Source organism: Stegastes partitus, unplaced genomic scaffold, assembly GCF_000690725.1.
Source record: "Stegastes partitus isolate 25-593 unplaced genomic scaffold, Stegastes_partitus-1.0.2 Scaffold380, whole genome shotgun sequence".
NCBI classification, from domain to species: Eukaryota; Metazoa; Chordata; class Actinopteri; family Pomacentridae; genus Stegastes; species Stegastes partitus.
The window spans coordinates 419,662-434,757 of NW_007578111.1; the positions used below are offsets into that span (position 1 = coordinate 419,662).

The 15,096-nt window shown below is 44.9% G+C and overlaps 1 protein-coding gene across 1 annotated transcript; it reads left to right on the forward strand.

Annotated features, from left to right (window-relative positions):
* Nucleotides 1-6,725: 6,725 nt before the first annotated feature.
* Nucleotides 6,726-13,217, forward strand: fgf10b (fibroblast growth factor 10b). Its single transcript, XM_008284940.1, has 3 exons — nt 6,726-7,185; nt 11,981-12,084; nt 12,434-13,217. Exons 1-3 carry the CDS (start codon nt 6,726-6,728, stop codon nt 12,623-12,625), a joined length of 756 nt encoding a protein of 251 aa, XP_008283162.1. The 3' UTR covers nt 12,626-13,217.
* Nucleotides 13,218-15,096: the final 1,879 nt, after the last annotated feature.

The window sequence follows — 15,096 nt, forward strand, 5'->3', positions numbered from 1 at the left end:
CCCTGCTGCTGTCATTCAAGCCAGAGACCAAGAGTTAGTCAGCAGTAATGGAAGGAGTAACACAATACTGGGTCAATGTGGAGCATCATGTCCTAAGACCCGCCAGCGAGTGTGTGTGTGTGTGTGTGTTATCATGACGAAGCAAACACCGTCCACTTGTATTACCTAACCACATCGCTCATTCGGTTATGTCATTGTGTGTTGCTTAGGTTGCACAAAGAAGCAGTTCAGCTCAACGTGAATGACTGAAAACAGGCTTTCACCATAAAACATGAACTTATTGCTGGTTTGTGATTTTTAAAATTCCTCATCAGTGTTTTTTTTAAATGCATTTTCCAACTAAATCCTGGATGATGGACGTATACAGAGAAGAGCAGCCCAACAAAAAGTCAGTGATCAAGTTATCTGCATAGAAATGAAAGGTATTTACACCCAGAGAACCATTTAGAACACATGCATTGTTCTCTTTACTCATTACAACATGGCTGAAGTTACTTAACTGCTCGATTTCAGCTGTTTTCAAAACAACATAAGTGTCTAATGGCTGGTTGTTTTCTAGAAAGGGCAAAATGCTCATAAAATTACTCTTAACTTTGTGCAACACAAGTCAAGTGTTCGAAAGCCAAACACTTGTGGTTTTGGATTCAAGAGTGAAATGCTTACTTCATTATTTGTAGATTTTCCAGACCTTCTCTGCGCTATGCCAACGGTAGCAAACACATGTTGCCTCCAAAACGTCAGCGACACCATACGGGGACATGCCCGACTAAAAGGCCAGCATATGGAATTTGTCTGTTGGGTTTTCAAAACAAGTATGTCATTCGGGTTTTGTTTGAGTCTGTTTTGTTGTTTCTGACAAAAAAAAAAAAACTCAGATTCAGGATCATTTCCATTTTCAACTTCAAAAACATCAAACCACCTAATTGTTGTTGGACAATTTGGGCTCTGTGGGCTCTGAGAACATGTCGATTATTCTGGACTTTTGGAAGCAGAGAGGGAGTAATGAGCTCATTTCTCTCATTTGTGGACAAACAAGCTATTTATTATATATATTATCCTATCTGGGTTGATTTGATTATCATGCATCATTTGAATCAGAGTATCAGATGGTTATTACGAGGGCTTGGTGAAAAAAGTAATACAGCCATCAATCCCACTGTTGTTTTACATTATAATTATCTAATGATGCATTTAATTTCCTGGAAAACCATTTGAGAAATCATAAAACAAGCAATCCAGCAAATTAAATTCCTGACGATGCAAAATGTTTAATCAAATGTATGCGTGTATTTCTGCTCCGTCTCATGCATCCGGAGATATTACAGTAAAACACGACAGTCTAGCATTAAATTCATGTGTATAGCAGTTGTAAAATATATTGCATCGTCACCTCATGTTGCCCTGAGAAAGACGGAGGCCCGTTCAGAGCGGTTCGGTTGATCCAGTGTCTGACCTGTAAGTAAATTCCTCTGCCCTGCTGAAACCGACACTCGGCACAGAGGGATGATGTAAGCGCCTGGTCAGGACGGGAAAGATAACATGACAAACATCTATTGATCACCGTAAAGCAGGAAACAGCAACCTCATCTTGTAGGTTACCAGACACCCCCCCAATACAACGGCCAGGAACACATTAAATATTTACGTTTGATGACCAACAGAAAAACGAGGCCTCCGGCATGAGCCGAGCGTTCGCAAACACATCTCCGCTGAGCGTGAGGTAACGCGTTCGATCCCTGTGATCTATGAAAAGCTTTAAAGTTGCCATTACAGCAGAATCTTCCTTTAATCTGGCCGCTTACCCCCTCAAATCCCAGCGTAAGCCCGGAGACGGAGGCGGTGGAAGGTAATCCGTGCACCGACTGGCTGCTTTTTGGGGGGAAAGAAGTCCAGTCTGGTGGCTCTCATCTGGACCCCATCAGGTTGCATGTCCCCAGGCAGTCAGACTGGCATCCCTGTACCAGGCCTGTTCCTTTATTAAAGCCTCGGCCTCCTCTGACCCAGCACACACAGATCGGGCCCTGGGGAACGCAGACAGAGACACACACATGGTTCCCATAGGTCAGTTTGGTTGTTTGTGAGTTGTGCGTTTGATTCCCTCATAGACCACATATGGATTTGAGCTTAAGTGACTGGGAGTGAGGTGCTTTTCTCTGTGAAACATCTGCTTAATGATAGTGTGCTGAAAGAAGGGAGGGGGGGCCACTATGCTCACAATGAGGCCGAGCAAAATCAGAGACACATGACATGAATAAGGTGAGTTTCCACAGTTCGACCCGCTAATGTGAGACAGTACACGGAGGATATAAAGCAGCGGATCGCACGGCGTTGGATACACCTGCCGCCACAAACGGGTTTCAATAAAGCCAGGAACAGCGGCCAGTGTCTAAGTTCAGACGGTGGAATATGGATTAAGGTGGCACGTCACACGTAAACAAAAGCTTCCGATTTGAGATTTGTGCGTGCAAGATGCCGTCTTTAATGGAAAAATGCAAAGTTTCAGAAACAATGAGACGTTTAACTGTCTGGTTCATGTACTGAGTGATTCCCAGTTCGTTAAAAGGCCGCGCAGATGTTTACCAGCAGATCTTTATCAGAAAGTCACGCAAGAAATGATGCATGTTAAAGCTGCAGTTAGTTTAAAAAAAAATAAATAAAAACTTTACAGGAAGAGGAACTAATTCCAGCCAAAGACTTTTTGTCAGTGGAAATCCAAGCTGGTTATGTGAAGGATTGTTAAATATTATAAGTTATTAGAACAGAAACATCTTATTAATTGTGGCATTTTGTTCTACAGTAAGTACATGTGATCTTTATTTTGCTTTTGAAACCACATTTACACACAAAATGCAACACAGAAATGGTCAAACATTGATTTTTATTGAGAATGCATCAACTCGTTTAAGTAATAAAAAAATAACAGGCTCGTATAGACGGTTTAATGCCAACGGTACATGACAGCGCTTCACCCAAACCTTTACCGGAACCAAATTTACCTTCACATCACATCCCTGACACGACCTGATTCTTCTACAACCATCTATAAAAGTAATCCTCTGACAGGTTTTTGCAGTTTCAAGGGCACACACAGGTCACCACAGATGTACTGTTTGTTTGTGTCCCATTTTAGAGTGTGTTAAACAAAAAAATACATCATATAATTAAGGACTTAAGAACAACAGCCAAGTAACATAAACGCAACAAAAACAACACCTGATAGTTTTACTAGTTTTCCGGGTGAAAAAAACTGAAATCTACTTTTTGTGAAACTCACTTAATTACACGCCAAAAGACATGAAGAGAAAATTTTCCATGTGTGTCACCTTGCTCCGTTTTTCTTCTTGGCAACCGGAGCTGCGTAAAGTCAAATCTCCACTGATGCGTATAAATTTCCGGCGTTTGACTTTTCGTTGCCTTTATTGTAATTATGTTTTTGTTTTTGAGAACAGTGTGAGAACACAGCTGAAGCCGCAGCCTGTAGGGAGGGATCAGAAGCACATTTGTCTCTTCTATTGTCTCTTGTCCTGAACTTTGAAATGCAATTCGGGGAGATAGATCTATAAAGATACACTAAATGCTGAAGCTGTAGAGCAATGAGGGAGATGAGTCCATCTGCAGACCCTGCAAATCTCACTTATATTGAGTTTAGGAGAAAAAACAAAGGCATGATTACGTTTGCAAAGAATTTGCTCCTTGGCCTCTAAAGAAATCCTGCAAATCTTGTGAGTCCGTCAGCATCATTTCAAGCATACATCCCTCTGAGGCACCGACATTACATTACGGTCTTAGTGGAAAGAACACTTATATTACCTGAGGGTGTATCTGCAAAGTTTATGGATTGTTCTGTCTCTTATCTAAAACATTTTAGCACACGCCTCCAATGTGAATTAATTTTACACGGTATCCAGCTCAGAACTTTGCGTTGGTATGTTGCTGCCCAGTCAGCAAAAAGCCGCTGAAAAATGTGGAATGCAAAACGTCCTACGAGGTATTTTACCCAAGCCTGTATCAGCAAAAAGGCATTTAGAAAGAATAAATACAATTTTTAAATCTGCTTAGTTGAAGCAAGTGTTTAAAAAAAGACTTTCATGGGAAATGACAAAACTGTACAAGACAAATGACTAAAAACCTGCACAGTTTTGTCTGATTCAGTGTTTATTTGGACAGCAGAGCTTGCAGACGAGTAGACGGTAAATAAGAAAGTAAAAGAACAAATTTAACTAAACTGTGAAAATAGTAAAATATACGTGCATTAAAACTTTGACAGAATAATTCACAGTGCACAGGTCCAATGTCGTCTCGGTGAGGTCGAGGTCATTTCAACGTTGTAAATAAATCTGTTATTGCCGCACCGTTAATCAATATAAATGATGCTCCTCCCAGCTCCTTGTCCTCTGCACTGATTCAGGTTATCACAGCGGGAAAGGACACCACAAAGGAAGTGCTGATAAGATTGTTCTGTTTGTATCCCCCAGATAAAGCCACGGCAAGAGCAGAGTTAAGACCAGACTGCTGCTCTGGCCGCAGATCGTTGACAGACATTAAAGCCGGCTCTAAAAACTGGGACTTACGGGAAAGAACAGCTCGGAACCGGGCAGATGCCGACATTAAAGCCCCGAGGATCAGGGGGAGTAGATAGGACTGCCAGCGGCGAGCTTTGTTTCTGACGCTGGATTGTTAAAAATGTCGCTATACGGTCATGGATCACTGTTATCCTCTTAATGAGCATCAAAAGTTCTTGCTGGTATTAAGTTGCAGCTCATAAATGCAACCTTTCATCTCCTCCTTGTGTGTGATTAATGATGATTTAATAAGAACAATGAATAAGATCCGTAAGAAACAACGCGGGGCTGCCTTGTCAGTGCTCTTCATGAAAACCATCCCTAACACTTTCCACATTCGCATATTGAACATTGCTGCCTAGTCCGCTCTGACTTTGTCCATCCTGTGCCTGCTTCGCCTCGAGCATGATGCATGGTTTGTAAGAGAGTCTGACTGGCTGACGGCCACTCAGACACCTGAGTCACAGAGGAAGGCAGAGGTCTGGTGAGTGAAACTGGAGAGCTTCATTGCATTACAGCACTGCAGGAGAGATAACGCACGACGATAAAGTGCCTTGAGGGGAAAAAAGAGAGGCCTTCGCGAGATGGCAGCGATAAGGCGGCATGAACCGGCAATAGTAACTCAATATGATTTCTATCTGCAGAGATAGATCAGGAAGGCCACTTGTCGGGTTCATCACATCTTAATGAGTAACAAGTGAGTTCATTTCAATGCGTAATATTTGTCTCCTGCAGCAGACACAACTATACAGGCACATGTATAAGACTTACTGGGTGGAAAACACAACTTTATTTTTGCAACCTAAAAACACAGCCGCTCTCTGATTAAGCAATAAAGCAATCACCAGAAGAATCTGTAGCTGCAGGGACTGAATCAATACGACCAGACTGCTGCTTCCTGCCCCGCAGCATCTGCACAGATAAGCCCTCTTATCACCCGCTCTCATAAGTTAGATTTGCTTGTATATAGGCACACACTCGCTCAGAAAACACACATGCAGAGCAGTACTCGCTCCCATATGTTGGAGGTTTGGGGGGGTGGCGGTAGGGTGGGAGTCGAGTAAAGGAGGGAGGGATCAAATAACTAACAGAGTCCCACAGCAACACACGGGCGTCTTCTGGAATCACTCTTCAGGTGAGGAATTCTCAAATCAAGGAAAAGGAGGCGAACAAGTCTGACTCAATCCCGAGACAGAAAGACCTCCCCAGACCGTTACCTCCATGCTGCATGAAGGTGGAGTCATTCAGGGGTAGAGAGAGAGAGAGAGAGAGAGAGAGAGAGAGAGGGAGAGAGAGAGAGAGAGAGAGAGAGAGAGGGAGGGAGGGAGGGAGAGATGAGGAGAGAGCGAGAGGAGCAGGGCAATAGAAGAGGACAGATGGATTATCTGACATGCGCCTGGATTGACCAACGTTCCTATTTAAGTCTTGAATCCTGTTTTTCCTCCTCAGAGTAAAACCTGAAAACGCCTTCCTGCACACGTGGATTCTAGCAGCTTTTGAGCAGGTAGACGGAGCGATGCGTCCTGTTTTATTTCACTGGAACTAAAGAGTTTTTTTTATTTCTGCAAACTTTATTCTTGGATATCAAGAAACTGTCTATTTTTTGGGATTTTTTTTTTTCTCTTTCTTCTTCTTCTTCTTTTTTTTTTTAATGAAATTGAGCAACTGCCTGGAAATACAAGGGCCACCACTGGAGCAGCCAAGACTAATAGTTAAAATTTCACAAACAATTTAGAAAGAATTAGAAAACACAAGGCTAGTGGGGAAAAACAGAGGTTTGTTACTGGAATGCACACGCAGCAGTCGGTGTTTTGTGTGTGTTTTGTTTATGTAATCTTTGTTCATTCAGACTGATTTATTTTTCCAAAACCGACTTGGACTGCACACTTTCTGACAATCAGCCTAAAAGCCCTTCAACGGTGGAAAAGGGACCTCAGTGGAATATCAGCTCAAAGAGACTCGTTGAACAGATAATAACATCCGTCAAGAGGGAGATTTAAGAATTTCACTCACATACTGAATAATCTGGACTCTGCAGAGGGACCATCTCACCCAGTCTGGACTGTGGAGGGCTCCCCTCCCTGCCCTCCCAGTCTATCCTCGACCCCAGCAGCATGTCCCAGGCTCTGAGGCTGCCTCTAGTCCTCCTCACAGCACACTACCATGACCAGATGGGCTGCTGGAGGGAGTAAGGCTGCCTCTGCCTCGTCCTGCTCCAGGCCTGGGTTAGGGTCTCGTTTAGGCTCTGGGGCCAGCTCCAGGCTGAGGTCCTCAGCGCTGCTCACCTCCCTGTCTTTCCCTGTGCTGGTCACCCTGGTGGTTTTCTCCCTGTCTTTACCCGAGGCTGCCTGCCACCAGCTCCGCAGAGACCGACTGAGGCTCGCCAGCCCGCGAACACTCAGGGTGCCGCAGAACATTTCCGAGACCGAACCGATCTCTGGACCCAGGGCCACCGGAGGCCCCGTGGGTCGGACCGGGGGAGCGCAGGGGAGGCATGTGCGCAGCTACACCCACCTACAAGGGGACATACGGAGGAGGAAGCTGTTCTCGTTCCAGAAGTTTTTCCTGAGGATTGATAGGAATGGAAATGTGAATGGAACCAAGAGCAAGGATGACCCCTTAAGTAAGTAACTCACTGAGCACATTACTGCAATAAAATAAAATAAAATGGGTAAGTCAGATCATATCAGAGGTCTGGTACTCTGTAGTGGCTGCAAAACTAAAGTAATCCTGCCCAGTGCTAATTTGGGTGGAAAAAACTTTAACATTTTACACCACCGGCATAAAATCAGGGCTTTTAATCTCTCCAACCAAACCTTCTGCTCTGTTCTGGCATTACACATAACAAAAAGCACCTGCTGATTGCTCAATTCTGGCACAAAAACCCTCCTAAATGTTTACGGTTTTCCCACTTCAGGAAATCAGGTTTTGGAACATTAACTCTGCACCAGCACACACACACGTACATAAAGTGGATGTACGGATATACAACTTGGCAGAAACATCAGTAAAAGCCATATTTCTTCTTCCATTTCCAGGGACCACCAGCCTGCTCAGCAGCTGGTTGGTAATTTGGGAGAAGCATTCACCAATTTGAGTCCCCTTTTTTTGTTTTAAACCAGACGTCCCACAGATATCTCTCCTGTCCAAACACTCGGCACAATGATGGTAGCTCTCAGATGGTTTAAAAAGGAGCAGGAGCAGATAACCCCGCCATTATCAGGCCGTCTTCACAGCCCAGGGTAGACAGCGCTGATAACGGCCACAGAAGAACAGGGACTGGGAGGCGGCGGCGGAGGGGTGGAGGGGGAGGAAGGAGGAGGATATGAATGTCAGCCTCATTGATGGCTTTCTCGACTCTCTTTCTCCGGGTCTGTTGCTCACTCTCCCACTCAGATTGCCCTCCTTGCCAGCCGGCATCAAGCAAATTACACACCCTCAGTCCCAGATGAGACATTTGTTTAAAGCAGTTTGACGTGCTCGCTCAGAGAAACGTGTCTTTAGAGTGATTACATGTTGTATGTTTCAGTATATCAGTCAGTAAAATAGCATTCTCATTAGTCTCCCAGCGTTCCCACTGAGCTACGTGTGTGTGCCTATCAGCCAGCAGGCACTCACATGCTCCAGTGGGTGTGTGATCATATAGTAGCCAAAGACGACACATGTGCTCGCTTATTACTGACACACACACACACACACACATATATATATATACACATCTCCCTCATTGTCACATGTTTCTTTTCTCCCTCTTTCTCCTTGTTCCTGATCCCAGTAGTGAGGGTATATATATGGAACCTTTAATGTTCCTCTTGGGACAGCTAAACCACACATTCAATCAAAGTGACTTAAGGGGAAATGGCACGGGGAGGCAGAATGTCAGGGGAGATGTTTGTTTTGACAAGGTCATGACAGAAGCAGCTTTATTTCCTGACCATATTACACAGCGATGCCTTTACTGCTGTCTTTGTTGGGAGTTTCTTTTAAGCTGTAAAACCGAAATTGTGCGAGAAAGTCTGACTCGGTTTATCATAGCAGCGGCAGTGTGAAACCGCCGTAAAGTTTATGTATATTTGACGGATAATTTACCCCTCTGTCTGTCTGTCTGTCTTTTTTTTTTTTTACTGGCTCACAAATTCACATTTTTAAGGAGCGTGTTGCCTTTTGCAAAAAAGTCAGGATGAATTAGCACGAGGGAGGGAGGTGAAAGGGAGATCCTCCACAGGTACAAGTTCATGAATGACATGGCTGAACATCATTGTGGCCACATCAAAGCTGTGCATCTTCAGTATCAATGGTGGTGCCATCAAAAAGCTGTGTCCTAAGGGGGTCTGGGGACACTGTGTGTGGATTATGTGCCCTCATATCAGGTTCACAAGGTAAAGGATACTACACAACAGCAGCTTCAGTCTTTGCTCTGGCCCCTGGGGCTAGACATGATCCCCGGACTGACGTCCTTTGTAGACCCTTGATGCTCCCTTGAAGTGACAAAATATCACTTTTTTTGTGTGTTTTGTTTTGTTTTTTACACTGAGTGGAGGACGGACAGCCTTTCCTACAACCAGACAAGACACACTGCATTTAAGTTTTATGATTTAGGAATTTGTACGTTCATCAGACCTGTCTAGGAGCGGGTTGTGGGGTGTGCAGGCTTTGGTTTTGGGTGCTGCCTGTGGCCCTGCAAGGACCCGGCTCACTGTCTGTTAAAGAGCCAGTATCCAGCCTCCCACAGATTTATGGGGATGCCAGTGCAAAACTGTCCCACATGGCTTTCCAACCCGCTGTGAGCCTGTGCTGAGGTTACAGAGAGAGAAGGGAGGCAGATTATGTTAAAGTCAGCTAAGTAGCTATCTGCATACCTAAGTACGTAATTAAAATATCTATGATTCACAGCTGAGTTCTCTTAAATTTATAGACAGCTCACAGCTCTGAGTGACTACTGAAATATTGCTGATTAAGACTTGGGCAAAGACTTGGCGGTAAAAGAGTAAAGAGGCTAATTATCCATGTCTGTGATGGTGTGAGAGTGTGAGCCTGTCAAGACTGTGTGTGTGTGTGTGTGTGTGTGTGTGTGTGTGTGTGTGTGTGTGGTGTGTGTGTAGGAACACACCAGTTGTTTCTGTGCTGCAGGGGCCAGGTCATGTGTGTGCAAGACTCATGTAGCTAAAGAAGTGTATATGGCTGTGGATGTGTGTGTGTGTGTGTGTGTGTGTGTGTGTGTAAGTGTGTATGTTAGTGCACATTCATCTCCTTTAATCAAAGCAGTGGCCTTTTGCATGGCAAAAAACAGATGGTGCTCTTATGGAGGTCTGAGGAGGGAGATGTATAGCTTTTCTCAGAGGTGGGGAAAAAGCTGGATCTCCCTTCTATGTAAATACACTCAGTGTGGTCCTTATCAAGTGTTATTACCATATATCCTGATTTACGCCTCACTCCACACCATTTTTCTGCACGGGAATGGCAACAATTGAAATTGAAATTCCGACTTATCTGTCCAGATGTTTTTTTTGTGCAGACCAGAACATCTATTTAAAAATGTGCCAAAGCAAGAGTGAGAAAGAATAACACAATAAGCTGCAAAGCACATGCTTTTTGGCATCCCACTGTGGAAAAACCGCCTTTAATTCTCACTGGCATCATGTGCCTCGATTCCACAACCAACGCACCATTTACTGTTGTAACTCCAAGCAGAGCGTATCAAATAAGCCACACATTAGGAAAAAGCAAGCAGCATGCAAAAGCAAAACTGCTGTCTCCCCACTTCAACAGCTGAAGCTGGCTGGCACACGCTGGGCTACATTTTGCATATTGGATGTGTAAAATGTGCAAAACAATCACTGAGACATTTATGTTGTAATCTGGAGAGAGTCAAACGAAGAGCATGTTTTCTGTTATGTGGGTCAAGCTGAGCACTGAGCCAGTCAGCAGAGAGCAGTGAGTGGAGATTTAGTTTAAGTCTGCAAGTTCTGTGCAAGTGCACATTCACCTGCTGCAACATTTACTGTGTGTGTGTGTGTGTGTGTGTCTGTGTGTGAGAGAGAGTGCATTAGTGCATGTGCATGTGCATGTGTGTATATACAACCTGTCTCGCCCCTGCCTCCGGTGGCTGACTTTGATCAGTGATCATTACAGCCTTTCTAATCCTCACTCCACCCCCAGTCTCACTGTCATGGCTCCTCTGTCCTCCTCTGTTCTCCTTCCTTTCATCCCTCCCATGTTTACAGAGCAGCCAGAGACTGCCATAGATTGTCTTACATCCTCACTCCATACCCGACATCCGATCCCATACAGAAACCATCTCCTCTCAGATCTTCAATGGCCGTTGTGTCACAGTCCCCACCACCGCCTTGCAGCCTCAGACCTCACTGCCCCGAGGTGCCACTGTTTGAACTAGAAACTGATACAGTCAAGACCTCACGGACGAGGAGAGAAGCTGCTGTATATTTAAGAGCGGGATTGTTCTTTGGGGGCACACCTGCATCCTCCGCTGTCCACTCATGTACCGGGCTGGCAACCCCAGAGGCCCCCCAGCTACTGGAGAGTGGGTCTGACAGTAGAGCAGGGTGCCACACAAACAGTCATCAGACAGAGGAGGGGCCGCCGATCTGATCAAAGCATGTCGTCGACTCTGGAGTTCACGCCCCCACGCTGAAGTGTGTGTGTGTGTGTGTGTGTGTGTGTGTGTGTGTGCATTCACATATGTGTGCTTATTGGGATACAATAACGACAGCTCACAGGAAGAGGGGAAAGGAAGTCAGGGAGGGCGGCATGAAATCAAACATGCCATGGGAACCAGTGGGGTTCATGCACACACACACACACACACACACACACACACCGGCATAAGACGAGACAAGTGGGTTCTGTGGTCAAAGGACACATTAGGAAGTTATATCTCTCCGACCTCTGATACTGAGACCACACAAATAACCACAGCTGTCTGCAGCAAAAACATGCCCTTGTTAACTGAGGTATAAATTAACCCTGCTAATAGCCTATGAGAAACCTGAATTATTTGTATAGGGACTTGGAAACCCTAAATACCAAACAGAACATAAACAACCTGAGAATCTCCGTGGAATCCACCTATTAATTTTAAACTAAATGACCTGCGCAGCTGGAATCTGTTACACAGGTGTAGGCCGTAAAGCAACTTTATAATATCACAGAAATGATAAATGTGCTCCAGAATAATTGCAGCCTTACTCAGAATTCCCACACATTCCCACATGCAAATGCAATGTTTCTCACCATTACACTGACGTCTGTAAAAGTTCTCCCAGTCTGGCAGGTTCCTCTGTAGTCTTGTTTACAGCAACAAGCAGTCGGGAAACATTCAGCGATGGCAGAAGGGGGCTTTTATGCTTTTTCTAAATGTTGACGCATACTGATGTAACCTTCTTTTTGCTGAATCCTAGGTATTCTGGAAATCACATCAGTGGACGTGGGAGTGGTGGCCATCAAAGGGCTGAACAGCAACTACTATCTGGCTATCAGCAGGAAGGGAGAGCTGTACGGAGCGGTTAGTATCCGAGTCACGGGTCAATCTGGATGCTCCAGAGAGCGAGAGATAGTGTTAGATTCTTCGGTCCTTATCAAAAAGAAGCCTTATCTTTACTTCTCTAGCTGCCCGAATCACAACCAGGCCAGCGCACACATGGGAACCTCTAGCAGAGCTATGCAATTTTCAAAGTGCACTCCAGTCCCTTCACTTGCACACACAGAGCAAAGCATGCAGCGTAGATTGAGGAGTAGTAAATGGTACCATGCACGACCACAGTGGATTCGCACAAGAAAATGATCTGTGTTTTTGCCTTAACCTCACACGTCGGGGTTAAAACACTGAAACATGATACGTGCTGTTTTTCCAGAGAGAGTTTGGCGACGACTGCACCCTGAAGGAGCGGATCCAGGAGAACGGCTACAACACGTACGCGTCGGCCAAGTGGAGGAACAAGAACCGGCAGATGTTCGTGGGCATAAACGTGCACGGGAAGCCGATGAGAGGGAAGAAAACCCGCCGGAAGAACACGACGACGCACTTCCTTCCGATCATGGTGTGACCCGGAGAGCTCACCTGACAGAGGGAGAATACGCAGCACTGGACAGACAGAGAGGTTTTCAATGCCGACGAGCTGTAAAACAAAAGACTTTGATTGAGAAATCTCTCGTTTGGAAAAAAGGAACTAACACTGTCATACAAACGAATGGTCTCTACTCCTGACTTTAAGTGAGATCATGCATTTGTGTTTGTTGGGAGCAGGTCGTATCTGTGTTTTCAGTGGCACAGAACGCAATGTTTGTCCTTTTTTTTCTGTGCCAAACAGTTTGCAGCTGGAGTATGTGTGTGATGTGGACAACACGGAAGATTCTGGCCTAGCTAACGAACTGTAGAGGATGCAGAAGTATCTCGAGATGTTATTTATAATCCATATTCTCCGGTGAGACGCGTAAAAGGAGGAGGGTCGGTCAGTTTATCATGACAGCATTAAACGATAGAGAATACAACACATTTTAAACAACTGTTTGATACGTAACCACTGTGTTTTGACTGAATTTTAATGATTTATTTATTTTGTGAAATATTTAACTGGAGGGGAACACAAGAAAAGCTTTGCATTATTTACTTTTTATAGGAATGCTATTATGTGAAAATAAATTCTCCCCTCTGCAACATGGTGGTAGTTCTTCCTTTGCACAACAACAAAGATTTAGAGAGCTGCAGGAAAATGGTAAATCTAAGTGCTGAGAAACCCTGGTGAACGTTCGGGTCATGGTGAGTCTGTTCTTATCTGGCTCTCTGAGGTAGGAAGGGACAAAAGGCAACCATTAATGCCTAGCCAGATATTCCATGTGGCAACCATTGCACTAATGATTAGTTCCCAAACAAACGGGAAACATACAAGACCGACCACAACAAAATGGGAGGGAGGCAGCTTCCCTGGTATGGCCTGTAGATGCTGACATCATTTCCTAAGATCGCCCCATTACTGTGGAAGCTGCAACATTCCCCCCGATTGCGGGAGGTAGATATCTGCTGAAGCACCTGCTTATAATACTGGCCAAAAAAAATAAAATTATGAAACAGCTTTGTCATGTAGGTCTGCATCACCGCTGCCTACGGGTTCGTGGACGGCCTTGGAAGAGGATCTGAACGTGTGTGCGGGAGGAAAGAGAGATATGACCTGCGCCTGACCACCCACTTCCCTCAGTAATCATCTGCAAACACACTAATCAATGACAGCTGCCTTGATGCCAGATCAAAAGACTGCGGGGAGAACATTAACACCACAGGCTTCCGGGCCTCATGTTCTCTTATCCTGCCTTTTAGAACATCTATCTGGAGACAGGCATGAAAAATTGGGAGAATGGCGGAAGACGGTTGGATGAGAGAAGGCATGCGAGGCCTTCACTCCCGTCTAGGTTGGTGCTGTGGCTGCAGATTTGAAGGAGTGAAACCGACAAAAGCGATCTGAACTTTAGGAATCCGGTGTGCAGGAAAAGAATTTCCTTAAAGCTATAATATATTGTACTTAATGATCACCGCGACGAATGATTAATACCGAGGAATGCTGCGGCGCATTCCACCATGACAGTCAGGGCCGATAGCAACATATGGAGTGTTGTTTCACGATCATCTCCGCACCGTGAGCAGCACCGTCTATTACATGTTCTCTGCCCACATAAGTAACTGCTAAATATGGTGTGACTGGTGCACCCCCGAGGCCAGACTCACAAAAGTGTCCTGAGGATAAATGTTTAGACGAAGCTCAACATGTTCCGAATTAATTTAAATGTAAATATTTCGATGTCTTTCTTAAGTGTTTACAGGGAGTCTTTATGTAATTTACTACTATTTCCGATTACAAACTAAACATTGCATACACACTATGAGGGCTAATTTGGTTTCTGGTATGAAACAGCACCACATACAGTAGCACTGTATTCTCCTGCTTGATTAGCTTTTAATCGCTCTGTATGTGCAGACGATAAATAAACAGGGATGTAACCTACACAAAGTGCACCGCTAACACCACACGGTCACACACATGCACAGACACACACACACTTCAATCCAAGTCATTTGTCATCTTCTGCATTCCCCGATACTTGTGAATGTTTGAACTCCCTCCAAGACACTGGCAAGGGGGGGAAAAACAGCAATAACACAAAATAGGTGCAGTAATCTTTCATCAAAGCGGGTCTCTGCATTTCTGGCACGGGAATTCTCTGTGGCATAATGTGATCCAGCTTTGGGAAACAAGTGGAAAATGACTGGAGGCTAAAACAACTAATGAATACTTACACCGAGATGTCTGGTGCAACACATGTTTCGTAGTGGGCAGCTACTGGGTGAGCTCGGGGAGAGAGGCACTTCTGAGGGGGTTTCACGGGTCCACAAGCGTTTTCTGGGACGGATAAATACGGGTCTGACTTCCAGGCCTTGGTGCTTAGGAAAATATTCTAAATCAATACGAGGTCCATCATTACATGTTCGTGCTATGCAGACAACCGCCGCTTAAAGCCACAAACA

Coding starts and splice junctions, on each gene's coding strand:
- fgf10b (XM_008284940.1), top strand. CDS start 6,726: ATGACCAGATGGGCTGCTGGAGGGAGTAAGGCTGCCTCTGCCTCGTCC. Junction 7,186..11,980: donor GAGCAAGGATGACCCCTTAA/GTAAGTAACTCA, acceptor GCTGAATCCTAG/GTATTCTGGAAATCACATCA. Junction 12,085..12,433: donor AGGGAGAGCTGTACGGAGCG/GTTAGTATCCGA, acceptor CTGTTTTTCCAG/AGAGAGTTTGGCGACGACTG.